This window comes from Hibiscus syriacus, unplaced genomic scaffold (assembly GCF_006381635.1).
Source record: "Hibiscus syriacus cultivar Baekdansim isolate YM2019G1 unplaced genomic scaffold, ASM638163v2 tig00117056_pilon, whole genome shotgun sequence".
NCBI lineage: Eukaryota > Viridiplantae > Streptophyta > Magnoliopsida > Malvales > Malvaceae > Hibiscus > Hibiscus syriacus.
Window position 1 is genome coordinate 309,494 of NW_024063539.1, and position 14,060 is coordinate 323,553.

Genomic DNA, 14,060 nt, shown 5'->3' on the forward strand with positions numbered 1-14,060 from the left:
TTACATAAATTATTTTAAAATGTAAAAAAGGCCATACCTTACTGCCCAAGCACCACCCACGAGCAGACAAAGGTTCAACTCCCTATCCACCACCCATGCTCCCACGTGAAGAACACCAGCAATTAATTAATTGAGCTGCATTGGTCTTGCCAATTCCAGCACCCCGAGAAATCCCATTCCCTGCCATACCTTGCTGCCAAATACACATGTACCAACAAGCAATTATTTTTATTATCTTTACATATGTAATGGATATAAAATCCAATAAAAACCAGAATATAAGGGGATTTTCAGAGAAATAAAACAAGAAAGAAAAGCTACAAATTCTTTTCATCTATCAAACTTTTAAAGGTATTCAAATACTTGTTTCATTTATTGTTCTATGCTTTCGAAAAAATAAGTTAGAGATGTAGTTTACCTTGTAGCCGTGGGTTTCGTCGGGATAGTAGGATCGTCGGGGTAGAATTGTCGTCGGGGAGAGGGTAGATTATTTCGTGTGGAGTTGAAGTAGAAAAACCACTATGCATGGTGGTCCGATACTTGCTTCTTACCCGAGGAAGGAAACATCGTAAGGGAGATGTTTGGGTTTGTGGTATTTCCAACGTCGTGTGTGGGTCTTGGCGGGAGGAGAATGGTCACCCATATAGGGTGGTCGAGGCGTCGCTGCTGGCTCGTCGGAGGGTCGGCTGCCATGGCCACCGTGTGCGTGAAGATGAACGAATGAAGGCTAGGGATTTAGAGAAAGTTATCGTGCAAAATGGAATTTAGGGGGAAAAGAATATAGTCCTTTGGGGTTTTTGGACAAATCATGTTAAGGTCCATGTACCTTTAGTGTGTTTTTGCTATTCAGTCACCAAACTGTGGGATAATCATCCATAGGTCCTTTATCTTTAGGAATATATTTGCCTTATGATCATTAGTTTTAGGTTAAATCACTCTTTTGGTCCTTTATGTTTAAGGTGATTCGCGTTTTAGTAATTTTTTAGGATTAATCGTGCCTTAGGTCCCTTGAAGTTTAGCGTTTTTTGTGATTTGGTCACCATTTCTTTTTATTTTATATGATGTGCGAATTAGATACTTTGTTTTGTATTACATTAATTTAGTCATTTGCTGAATATTTTTTTCTTTCGAGATTGGCTATTGTTGTTTATGTTTTACCATTTTAGTCCTATATTTATGGTTTTATTACGATTATGATGCTTCTATTATGATATTTTCTTGTTTTATGCTATAATATTTGTTTTATTAATTTTATGACACCAATGTTATTTTATAATTATTTTGTCACCATGTAATGAATAGATTCATATGTATATTGTTTATTTGTATCATTGAAGTGTTTTATGTTTTAAATATTTATTTTATTTGTACTATATTACTTTATTATGTACATAAGATTGTATGTAGAGCATATTATAAATTTTTCATTTTTTCATTTTCAATATATTTTAGAATAAATATTTGGTTCTATGTTTAATATCACATTTAGAATATATGTATCTATTTATAAAGTAAAATAAAGTTAAAAATAGTATTAAAATTGTTTTTAGTCTATTTGTGTATTTATATTTTTTTTTAAATGCTTCCGTGTATCATTTTTATTTCTTTTAAAAGCCTCATTAGCATAACTCAACTGATTACATAATTAGATTATGAGCAATATTTATTTATTTTAAGATATTAAGGATGGACATTCTTAAGACAACTAGATGTCATTTTCTAATATTTTAAAAATAAATAAATATCGCACTAGAAAAATCTAAAAAATTAATTGCATTTAAAATTAATTAATTTTGAAGGGAAAAAGAAATATTCACTATTTTAAACTTATCGAGACAATTCGTCTAATTTTATTAGGGATTAAGTCTCGGTATTTTTAAATAATTGAATATCTCTTATCTTTTCTAATAATATAATTAGGATTAATGGGTTTAATTTCTTTCTTTGAAAAAAATAAAAATTATTTTAATATTTAATTCTTAGGAAAAATTATTATATTTCTTTCATTTCAGTTGGAAAGAAAAATATTCGTCCTAAAGAATTTTAGGGAGTATTTTCTCTTCAATTAGAAATATGAGAATATTTTTCATTTTTCCTTAGAATTTTTGTTCTATAATATTGTATGGTTGAATTCGAAATAATGAAATCGTAATTTAAATATATATTTGAATTCTTAGATTTCTACTATTTAGAGACAATATATAATCGATATGTACTAATTTTGGGCGTTGTGGGGGTGCTTATCCTTCCCCACACATAATGAACCCCCCGAACCTTTTTTATTGCTTAAAAATAAATTTCTGATTACACGTGGATCGATAAATCTTTTAAATGTTGTTTTCCTAAAAACTCTTTTAAAAGAAAAGTTTTAGGCATTCGACCTACCTAACTCAAAAGGTCGATGGCGACTCCGAAATATTTATTTTACATAATCGGGTTTGCACAAAATAAGTCGAGACTCGTCGTATCGCCGGAAATCGGTTACGACACCACACATGTTGCAAGTCCATTGGGATTAATTATCCTCCATCTGTTGAGTAGTTGACTATAAACTTTTGACAACTTGCAGGGTGTATTACTGCATGCTTATCTTTTTTTCACAAATTTACCGTTGAGCAGCTCTGAACAATGAACACATACAAAACTTCTGAACAAGAATCAAACATTAATAAAAAAAAATGAGATCAAGGATAACCACTTTAAGTGACAGAACTTAAAGAATAAATTTTAACTAAATTATAACCTTTGCAAACATATTGAAGGCGTTTCATGAGCAATAAGAAATACACAATAATCTCACATCAAATTTTCATGAAAATTAAACTACAAACATATAGCTTGGAAATGTTACAATCATAATTTAAACAAATATAAATAGCTTTTTTCCAGTTAAACGACATTTGTTTAGCCTTTTATAATTAGATACATAGCCCACTAACAACCATAAACAAAACATAGCGTTTTGAGTCTGATGTGGAAGGATTTAAACCATTGTCCCCAGTACAACCCTCAAGAGCGTTGGCCGCAAGATTCAAGCGCATAATCTAATACGTACAATGATCAAGAAGTTAAGTAATCGTTAAAATAAAATTTTAAAGCTCGAACACACAGAAACATAACTCATGGCATAAAGACTAAACAGAATTAAAAAAAAGTTCAAAAAAATAAGCGAATTCAATTGACCTAACAAGCTTAAGTTCACTAAACTCACAAATGAAAACCAGAAAAAGTCGTATCAAATATAAACCCTAATTCCAGTCAGCAGTCACAAACACAAAATTAAAGAGAAAGCATAAAACACGAGCACAACCGGAGATAGCTACCATGAAACATTATGGCAGTAGGGGGAAATTAAAAGATCAAATTACTGAAAATGCAACAGTACTAAATTCACCTCTCAAGACATTAAATAAGGTATGTCAATCCCAAATGAAATTAAAGAAAAGAAAAAAAAAACTTAAAATGATTCATACTCATAAAACCTAACTCAAATTATTTTATAAAAAAACAAATAATTTAAAATTAAATTAACTTAAACACTAAATAATTTAAAACTGATATGACCCTAAATAAATTAAAACAACAAATGGCCCTAAAATTTTAAAATTAAATTAACCCGACCAAGATTTCTAACCTAAAATCATACCCAATACTCATTTGAGTAGTGTGCAATTCAAAATAATATCCGTACATGTATTTACATGACAAGTAATTTTTTATTTAATAGTCTTAGAATGATTATAAAGTAATATTTATTCATAATATTTTTTAATTATTAATAATGCACACACTCACATGCACAACTATTTGAACTCAAGATCTCTAGAGAAAACAACATTCTTTTTAATTGTTGTCTACTGAAATCACTTGATGAATTCACGTGACAAATAAAATTGATTTTATATTATTGGCGATAATTTAATTCTACGTATTACAAATTAAAGAAGTTAAAAACTACACTGTTATTTACACTTTTTTATTTTATTTTATCTATCAATCATTATTTATATACTCTTTAAATTAATTGTTTTATCATAAATATCAAGTCACAATCATTTCATTTTCTGTAACAAGTATATAATTTATCCACGTTAGCTATGGATTTCGCCAAACTATTCCTTGATCGTCTAACACATCCCATGTTCAGCAATCTGTGTCAAATCATCCGACTCGCTTGCCTTCACACGGTTTTCGCTTAATGAATATCAGATGAACGCCGAAGCATTTATGGCTGCTGGCAGGTATCTTACTTCTTCTGCAGATTGTGAACAAAAGAATTCATTCATCTTTGTCATCGTCCTCGTCCTCGTCGTAATTGAACGGCAACGGTACAGACTTGAACGCTCGATACTTTCCAACATTGTTTAAATGCTCATTTTCCAACCTAATTACATGAATCATAATTCTTAAGAACAACTTGTCTGTAAAATGTCGAAAAAGTTAAGGTACTTTTAGATGAGAAAATATGTCATTTAATCGCTCTGCTATGCAATCAATTTCAGGGATTACCTGAAGAAATTCCACACGCCACGACGAATGATCTCAAGAGAAGCGACAAGTGTAGCCAAGGTTTCTCGATGCAAATCAAAATTGAAATTCAACACAGTTTGGAGCCAGGCAAATCTCAGCGCAACATTCAAACCCTGGAATTTATGTAATTTGTTAGACTAGGATTATGAATGAACTCAAACTTGGAAACAATATCTATACTCTTATATGTTGGAAATAAAACGCTCACACAAGCAACTTTTATTGAAGCTCAAAGAAATATTACAAGAACACTCTCACTCAAAAACAAGAACTACAACTCACTCTTATAAGACTTTGCTTCTTCACTCACTTAGAAGCTCTTAATTTTTCTTGATGCTTAAAACTAAAATGGGAAGGGGTATTTATACTACTCAAGAACAATCCTACACCACACAAATAAACTAATTTAAACCATTACAAATTCAACAAATATCTAACTCTCACCTAACTAAATTGATGTAAGCAATGACATCATTAATTAAATGATGTAAGCAATGACATCTTTAATTAAATGATGTAAGTAATGACATCAATTTAGTTTGGGTTTGGGTTTAGGCTCCCATAATGGATCAAGTTTATGATCTAACACCCTCCCTTAAACTTGATCTCGTGACCCCTAGTAGGTTCCTTAATCTTAAGAAGTCTTCGCTTGTCAGTGGCTTGGTAAAAATATCGGCAACTTGATCTTGTGACTTCACGTATTCAACTTCCACATCCTTTCTTGCAACACATTCCCTTATATAGTGGTAGCGAATGTCGATGTGCTTGCTTCGATCATGGAATACTGGATTCTTTGCTAAGGCAATGGCTGACTTGTTGTCGACACAAACCTTGGTAGGCTCTTCTTGTATCAAACATATATCTTTCAATAGGTTTCTAAGCCAAATTGCATGACAAACGCATGAGGTAGCAGCAACATATTCCGCTTCACAAGTGGACAATGTGACAATCGGTTGTTTCTTTGACATCCATGTGAAAGCAGTATCTCCCATGAAAAATACGAATCCAGTAGTGCTCCTTCGATTATCTATGTCTCCACCCCAATCACTATCGCTATATCCAACAAGCTTGTAATCATTAGAAACTGAATAGAACAAGCCAAAGTCAATTGTACCTTTCAGATAGCAAAGAATTCTCTTTGCAGCTTTAAAATGGGTGGTTGTTGGGGATTCCATGTAGCGACTAACCAATCCAACTGCGTGAAGAATATCAGGTCTCGTGCAAGTTAGATAGCGTAGACTTCCTACCAAACTTTTGAAGAATGTTGGATCTACACTTTCGCCTTCTTCATGTTTGGTCATCTTGATCCCGTATTCTGTCGGTGTGCTTATTGGCTTACAGTTCTCCATCTTGAACTTCTTCAGTATCTCCTTTGCATAGCTTTCATGTGAAATGAAAATTCCATCATTTTGTTGCTTAACTTCAATGCCAAGGTAGTACGCCATGAGCCACATGTCTGTCATCTCGAATTCTTTCATCATCACATCCTTGAATTCATTAAACATGCTTGGGTTGCTTCCAGTGAAGATCAAATCGTCCACGTAGAGGCACACGATCAAAATATCTTCATCTTTGATCTTGATATATAGAGCATGCTCGTAGGGACATTTGTTGAAACCATTCTCTTGGAAGTACTTGTCGATTCGGCTATTCCATGCCCTTGGTGCTTGTTTTAGCCCGTAAAGAGCCTTCTTCAATTTCAACACCTTGTCTTCGTGCCCTTTGACTTCGTAGCCTGATGGTTGTTGAATGTAGACTTCCTCTTCAAGAACTCCATTTAGGAAGGCAGACTTTACATCCATCTGTTGTATCTTCCACTTGTTTTGAGCTGCCAAAGAAATGATTAATCTAATAGTATCCAATCGAGCAACAGGAGCAAATACCTCATCATAGTCAATTCCAGGCTTTTGACTATAGCCTTTAGCAACTAGCCTCGCCTTGTGCCTTTCAATCTCTCCTTTGGCATTTTGCTTTGTTTTGTACACCCATTTGACACCTATCGCCTTATGTCCCTTGGGAAGTGAGATAAGTTCCCATGTGTCATTGTTCTCGATGGCCTTGATTTCTTCGTCCATCGCATCTCTCCACTTCTTTTCTTGTATTGCTTCTTGAAAGCTCACTGGTTCACAATCGACAAACAGACAAAATAATGTAAGATTATCTTGTCGTTCAGTTACCTCATAGAGATCTCTAAGGCTTCTTGTACGTTGTACAACTCTTTCACTTTGACTCCCACTTGACGATGATGAAGGTGATGAGTCTCCTTGAGTGGTTGATGTTGGTGAAGTGGGTGGAGTTGCAAGCTCTTGTTGAGATTCATCTAGTTGCTCCCTCATTGTCTGCTCATCTTCTTCAAACTGAGGAAAGAAATTGAAGTCATCTGTATGAGAGTTAAAATCCCATTCTCCTTCTTCGTTGAAGACCACATCTCGACTAATCACAAACTTCTTATTGTCTGGATTGTACAACTTGTAGCCCTTCGAATTAGCATCATAGCCGATGAAGATAAAACTCTCGCTTTTATCATCAAGCTTCGTTCTTCTCTCGTCTGGTACGTGAACATGGGCTATACTTCCAAAGGTTCTCAAGTGGGAAATGCCAGGCTTTCTTCCACTCCATGCCTCTTGCGGTGTCTTTCCCCATACACTTCTTGTTGGAAATCGATTTGACAAGTAGACTGCACACGATACTGCTTCCGCCCAAAATTCTTTGGGTAGTTTCTTGCTTTTGAGCATGCTTCGTGCCATGTCGAGGATTGTTCTATTCTTTCTTTCTGCCACACCATTTTGCTGGGGGGATCTAGGAACTGTCATTGGTCGACGAATTCCATTTGCTTCACAGAACTCTTGAAACTCCCTGGAAGTAAATTCTCCACCTCGATCGGATCTCATGGCTTTGATCTTTCTACCGCTTTCTCTCTCCACTGCTGCTTTGAACTTCTTGAAGACTTCAAAAACTTCTGACTTCTGTTTCAAGAAATATACCCAGGTTTTTCTTGAAAAATCATCAATGAAGAGAAGAAAATAGTTATTGTTACCGAGAGAGCTTGGCTTGATCGGTCCACACACATCGGTATGGATGAGCTCAAGTGGCTTCTTAGCTCTTGTCTCTGACTCCTTTGGAAAGCTTTTCCTGAATTGTTTCCCGACTAGACACCCTTCACAGAGCTGGTCAGGATGGTTGATGTGAGGTAGTCCTTTCACCATCTCCTTCTTAGATAATAGCTCTAAACCTCCAAAATTGAGATGCCCAAATCGAAGATGCCAAAGCCATGATGCATCTTTGTAGCAAGCTTTCAGGCACTTTGCAACATCATTTTGTATGTTGATCAAGAACATTCTATTCTTTGACATCGGCACTTTAGCAATGAAGTTATTCTTATCATCTTTTATAGAAAGATTATAATTATTTATATGAATATCATAACCTTTCTCTACCAGTTGCCCTAAACTTAAAATGTTACTTTTCATATTGGGCACATAGTAGACATTTGAAATAAATTGATGTCTCCCATCTTTCAAACGGATAAGAATGTTACCTCTCCCTTTCACTGCTATTGTGGAATCATCTCCAAACGAAACATTTCCACTTACTGACTCGTCTAGCTCCACAAACATGTCTTTCCTTCCACACATGTGATTGCTTGCACCACTGTCAAGATACCAGGAATTTGCTTGGCCACCATCAGTTTCCTTTCGTGCTAGAAGAAGAGTTTCTTTGCCATCTGTCTTTTCCTCCACGTAATTGGCCTTCTCCTCAATTTTGTTGTTGGGAGCTCTACATTATGAAGCATAATGCCCAAATTTTTGACAATTATAACATCGAATTTGAGATTTGTCATACTTTGAGTTTGGATTAATTCTTCCACGGCCTCGTGTTGAGCTTTCTCCTTTCTCATAATTATTGTTGGAATTGTTATTGTTGTAATTCCAGCCTCGTCCACGACCTCGACTTCCACCTCGTCCATGGCCTCTACCTCTGCCTTGGCCACGTTGGTTTCTATCATTGCGTTGGCTCTCATGCATATCCTTGAGTTGCAGCTTGAGGAGTTGCTCAGTAAACTCATGCTTCTTTTTATGCTTCTCTTCGTATGCTTGCAATGATCCTTGGAGCTGTTTGATCTTCATTTCTTCCAAGTCTTTAGTTTCTTCAATCGTCACGACGATGTGCTCAAATTTGGGATCCAACGAACGGAGTATCTTCTCTATTATCCTCACATCGTCTAACTTTTCACCATTTCTTTTTAATTGATTAGAAACAACTACTACTCTTGAGAAATAATCTGAAATAGACTCAGATGCTTTCATGTTTAAGGATTCGAATTCACCTCTTAATGTTTGGAGACGAACCTTCTTCACTTGCTCGGATCCTTTGTAAGAGGTTTGCAGCTTCTCCCACGCTTCCTTGCTAGAGCTTGCACTTGAAATCTTTTCAAAACCATCATCATCTAATGCTTGATAGATGAGGTAGAGAGCCTTCTTGTCTCTCTTTCTTGAATCCTTCAAAGTTGTCTTTTGATCTGGTGTAAGAGTAGCAAAAGCATCATCATCCGCAGGCTCGTTATAGCCTTTCTCTATGATATCCCACACATCTTGTAATCCAAGAAGTGCCTTCATTTTGATACTCCAATTGTCGTAGTTGTTGTTGTTGAGTGTCGGAACTTGGAATGGTGCCATACCATTTGCCATATCTCTCAATATAATGAGATTTTGTAAAATCCGATTGCACGGATGAATCCGGAACGATGAAAAAAAAACTTTGGAGGGACTTGGACAACTCGGTCAAGGGCTCCAACTCGGCTGACTCGGCTCAACTCGGTGAGTCAACTCGATTTTCTGGCAGCAGTCTTCCGGCGGTGCGTGGCGGTGCGTCAGAACTCAGATTGAGAAAATTCTGGCGGCGTCGTATTCATCTCGTCGAGACCTTCGATCTTTCCAACTCGCTCTGATGCCACTTTGTTGGAAATAAAACGCTCACACAAGCAACTTTTATTGAAGCTCAAAGAAATATTACAAGAACACTCTCACTCAAAAACAAGAACTACAACTCACTCTTATAAGACTTTGCTTCTTGACTCACTTAGAAGCTCTTAATTTTTCTTGATGCTTAAAACTAAAATGGGAAGGGATATTTATACTACTCAAGAACAATCCTACACCACACAAATAAACTAATTTAAACCATTACAAATTCAACAAATATCTAACTCTCACCTAACTAAATTGATGTAAGCAATGACATCATTAATTAAATGATGTAAGCAATGACATCTTTAATTAAATGATGTAAGTAATGACATCAATTTAGTTTGGGTTTGGGTTTAGGCTCCCATAATGGATCAAGTTTATGATCCAACATTATAAACTAACCATGGCTACAAAATATATATTTTTGTGAGGAACAAGGAGTTTGTCTCTCAACCAAGGGTTCTTGGAACGTGGGTTCAGGAGCCCCCAGTCATGAACGAAGTCCCAATACGTACAGAATATTGCTGCAATGGCCGACACAATCCCAACTATCACTCTCCATCCAATTCCCGCATTAACTTTGTAAGCTGTTCTCAAACAAACAGCTACAATGGTGAGGAAATATTTGAGTCCATTGTATCCTTGGATCGGATCTCTCTCTTCGAACAGGCGACGCAAGCACTGGAGGAGGCGAGCCATGTACGGAAGCACTGCCACGATGAAGTAGAAAGTTTGGTACACTTCACTCTTTTTGCAAGTGTGCTTCCTGTGTTTAAAATCTCCCCAGATATAATAGCAAACGTAAAACTCCAAGCTCCTAATGGCTTGTACCTGGCTAGTGAATTGATCAGCTAAGAAGAAATCTGGGAGTGTGACCTGCAGCATGACACATATGTTAAATCCACTGGTATGATCAAAGGGTTAACATTTGCTTTTTAATTTACCTTGTACAGAGGAGCGCTTATACAATGAAACAAGCATGTGAGGAGGAAGAATCGACTCGATCGATACAGAATGTTGAATGGGAAGAATAGGATGATGAATATAAACTGCAAAATATGTTTGTTGTGAAGATGAATGGGAGCAGAATGGAGTGAAATGATTGTTGAATGGTGATGTTAATTACCAGGACCAAGAGTAAAGGAAGAAGTTCGGAGAAGGTTTTGTAGTCTTTTGTTTTGGAATCCATCTGCATGTCAAGGTTGGAGAGGATAGTGGCTAATGCCAATGTTCCAAGGCCGAAGCTGAGAAGCAGAACTTGTCGATAGTCCAATTCGGTTCCCGGCTTAAAACCAAATATGAAGGCGTAATTCACTCTGTACCGTCTCCAGTAGAATATATTAATTGCATACATTACCATGTGTAGAACAATGAATCCGAACAAACTGCACGCACATTATCACAACTTGTTAAACCAATTTTATTAAACATGTTCAACGGTCACACTATAATTGTGAAAGCTTAAAAAATACACTCATTTAAAATTTAATCTCAAAACCCGAAATCGTACGAATCAAACTACCTCATATTAGAATGATGATTGTTATCCGAGATCTCATATTCAAGCACCAGGAGTGATTTAGCTTTTATTATCAAATGGTTGAGAATAAACCAAAAGTCAGCTATCTTTCTAATTGTAATTGTATAATAAAGCCTAAACAAATAGGTTATCGTTCGATTCAAGAGAAGAGAAACATTAAAGGAAAATTACTCTTTTGATCCCTAAAATTTTGATTTATAATTTTTTATCCAAAAATTAAAGTCATATGTATTTTGATCCCTAAAATTATGATTACAATCAAATTAATTATTTTAAGTATTATAAATTAATATTAGAAACTTATGGTCAAATATCTGTAATGAAAAGATTATAAAAGTTTATTAAGATAATTAATCATTTATAGGATGGTAAACTTGTTAATCACCAAAGTAATCTGATCTAAGATAATTAAATATTTAATTATGTATTTTTTTAGTTAACTATAACATTCCAAAATTATCCGAAGGTAGATAGTTGTTCAGGAAAGAAGGGATGGTTGAAAATAAAAGTATACATTATATTTCTGCATGCTTTGAATCTATACACGCAATCTCACAACAGCAACAAAAATTTTAACGTCAGTAGCTATCCATAATTTCCATATTAGTGTTGGCCCACAAACGTCAGTGTCTTTAATGTTTACAGAGTTCTGGGCAATAAGATGACACACTGGGCATCCAGGATTAATTCTACATTGCTTCATAACCACAATAATTGTTTAACAAAAATACGAGGAGAATAGTCAGATCAGAAAATCGTGAGATGTGTTAATGGCGGCTGAACTTGAAGAAGAAAAGGAGAGTACCATAATTTCCATATTAGTGTTGGCCCACAAACGTCAGTGTCTTTAATGATTACAGAGTTTTGGGCAATAAGATGACACACTGGGCATCCAGGATTAATTCTACATTGCTTCATAACCACAATAATTGTTTAACAAAATTACGAAGAGAATAGCCAGATCAGAAAATGGTGAGATGCGTTAATGGCGGCTAAACTTGAAGAAGAAAAGGAGAGTACCTATACAGAGGAAACATGGTATCCATATATTGAATCCTACCCTCGCTATTCATGATTTTACGGAGACGAATGACCAGAATAAGGCCTAAAAGAAGAGAGGCCATGCACCCACCGAAAAAACCTGATTTTTTAAAAAGAAAACACCATTAAACAGATCAAAGATTGAAGCAAGTTCCAATAGGATCTAAGCATCTTTAATAAAAAAAGGAATTACCAGTTAAAAAGGTTGTCCTATGCCTTTCTCTTTTGACTTTTGGTCTTAGGAAGTTCATGCCCTTGGTACGATTTGTATTAGAGAAATGCTTGACGAACGTGGCTTCAACCCTCTCCATCAGCTTTGTAACCTCATCTGAAGTACCAAGGTAAGAATTATCCACCATTTTCATGTATGATTTTGATGCACTTCTGGAAGTTATCTTATCATACTTCTTCATGATTTTGGAGAAAGCCAACGTATTCAAAAAGCTGTTAATTCCAGGAAACAAATTACTTACATACACCAAATGATGAAGCGATCAAGTAAAATCTAAGAGCCATTCAATTCATTAATTACCTGTAACTTTTAAGCAAGCGAAGTTTTTGGTAAAATTCAACGAAAGCCACCTTTAGTTTTTCTTCAACCTTTCTTAGATTTTCCCTGCTAAAACTCAACTCCGTCTGGTTTGGAACCTGAAGGACACCTTTAATGGTGGAACGAGGAGTATCGAGTGTATTGTTCATTTTAACCCGATCTAGTACTTCAAGTGGTGCCGGTTTGACTCCTTTCAATTTGGGTTTCGACGGTTCGGGTTCTTGAATCGGACCTGCTTCTATCTCTTTATCTCCATTGTTATCATCATCAGCTTGTCCGTGAGTGCTTTCTTCAATGGCTTCCAAGTGAGCAGCTTTTTCTGCAAATCCAAAACAAGGATTAAACATAATTTATGGATGATTAAACTTGGGACAAAGGTGAAAATTTACTGCCCGCCTCTCTACTCCCCGATGGAGTAGTCGGAACAGACAATGAAGCAGCAGAAGCTGCTATATCCGAAGCAAGACGAGTCATCTCGACTGACCGATCAAAATGAATCCCAGGGGGATTCTCAACTTTGATCCTAAAAGCAATCAAAGCATCCATTTGCTTGTTCAAAACATCCGCCTCTTTCATCACTTCCTGCACTTTAGCCTTATAAAACCTGTCCACTTTATTGAACTCATCGTCAAGCCTTCTAAAGAACACCAGCTCATACTCTCCACCCTCGTCGGACGACATAAGGAACGTCGTTTCGTAACTCTGGGTGCCGTTCCGATCGACGGAACTCACCAAAATGGGTTGACTTTCAAGGTCGGGTGAGGTGGATGAACTGGTTGGGTTGTGTTGGTGGTGTCGCTGTGTTAGGCCGCTAAAAGCTCTATAAAGTGTAAGCTTTCGTTTGAGGCCGCCGGCTGGGGTGGCCTGCAGCTTGGTCCTATGTTTGAAACGCTGGAGTTCTTTTAAGAGTGTCTTCAAGTAATCATAATCCATGTACGCTTCTTGACATTCCGGCACCATCTGTGACGCAAATTCCTTTCCGAATTTCATTTTTGGCTTTCACAACTGCGGACTGCCGATTCAGATGAAGACAGTGTAAGGGAAACAGTTTTTTTATTATATATTTGAACTTTATGTAAAGCTTCTGAAGTTTGGGTCTTTCGTATCTTGAAACAGAAGAAAACCCCACAGAAGTAGCTGAGAACTTGAAACTAAATACTACTACACAAGTTCAGTTGAGAATTGAAATATCAACTTGACGAGGGAGCTGGCTTCGTTGGTTGTAAAGCTTTAATTATTAGGGTAAACAACATGTTGACCACGTCTCGTTTTGGTCAACAAACTTTTTTGGAAAATTGGTCATTACCAGCCATTAAAAAATTAGTAGAGATAGGGAAGCTTCCTATGAGGTACTTGGGAATTCCTTTGGTGACTAAAAAGTTTGCAGAGAAGGATTGTCAATGTCTTATTGAAAAGATAAGGGTCAAGCTAA

At 36.0% G+C, this 14,060-nt stretch overlaps 1 protein-coding gene across 1 annotated transcript; it reads right to left on the bottom strand.

The window, feature by feature from the left end:
• Window positions 1-4,069: 4,069 nt before the first annotated feature.
• Window positions 4,070-13,779, bottom strand: LOC120197920 (phosphate transporter PHO1 homolog 3-like). The gene is made up of 9 exons (XM_039199319.1): window positions 13,018-13,779; window positions 12,611-12,947; window positions 12,272-12,522; window positions 12,058-12,178; window positions 10,624-10,882; window positions 10,442-10,546; window positions 9,900-10,373; window positions 4,510-4,643; window positions 4,070-4,384 (listed from the first exon to the last, which is right to left on the bottom strand). The coding sequence occupies exons 1-9, from the start codon at window positions 13,616-13,618 to the stop codon at window positions 4,279-4,281; spliced, it is 2,388 nt and encodes a 795-aa protein (XP_039055250.1). The 5' UTR covers window positions 13,619-13,779; the 3' UTR covers window positions 4,070-4,278.
• Between the last annotated feature and the right edge of the window lie 281 nt (window positions 13,780-14,060).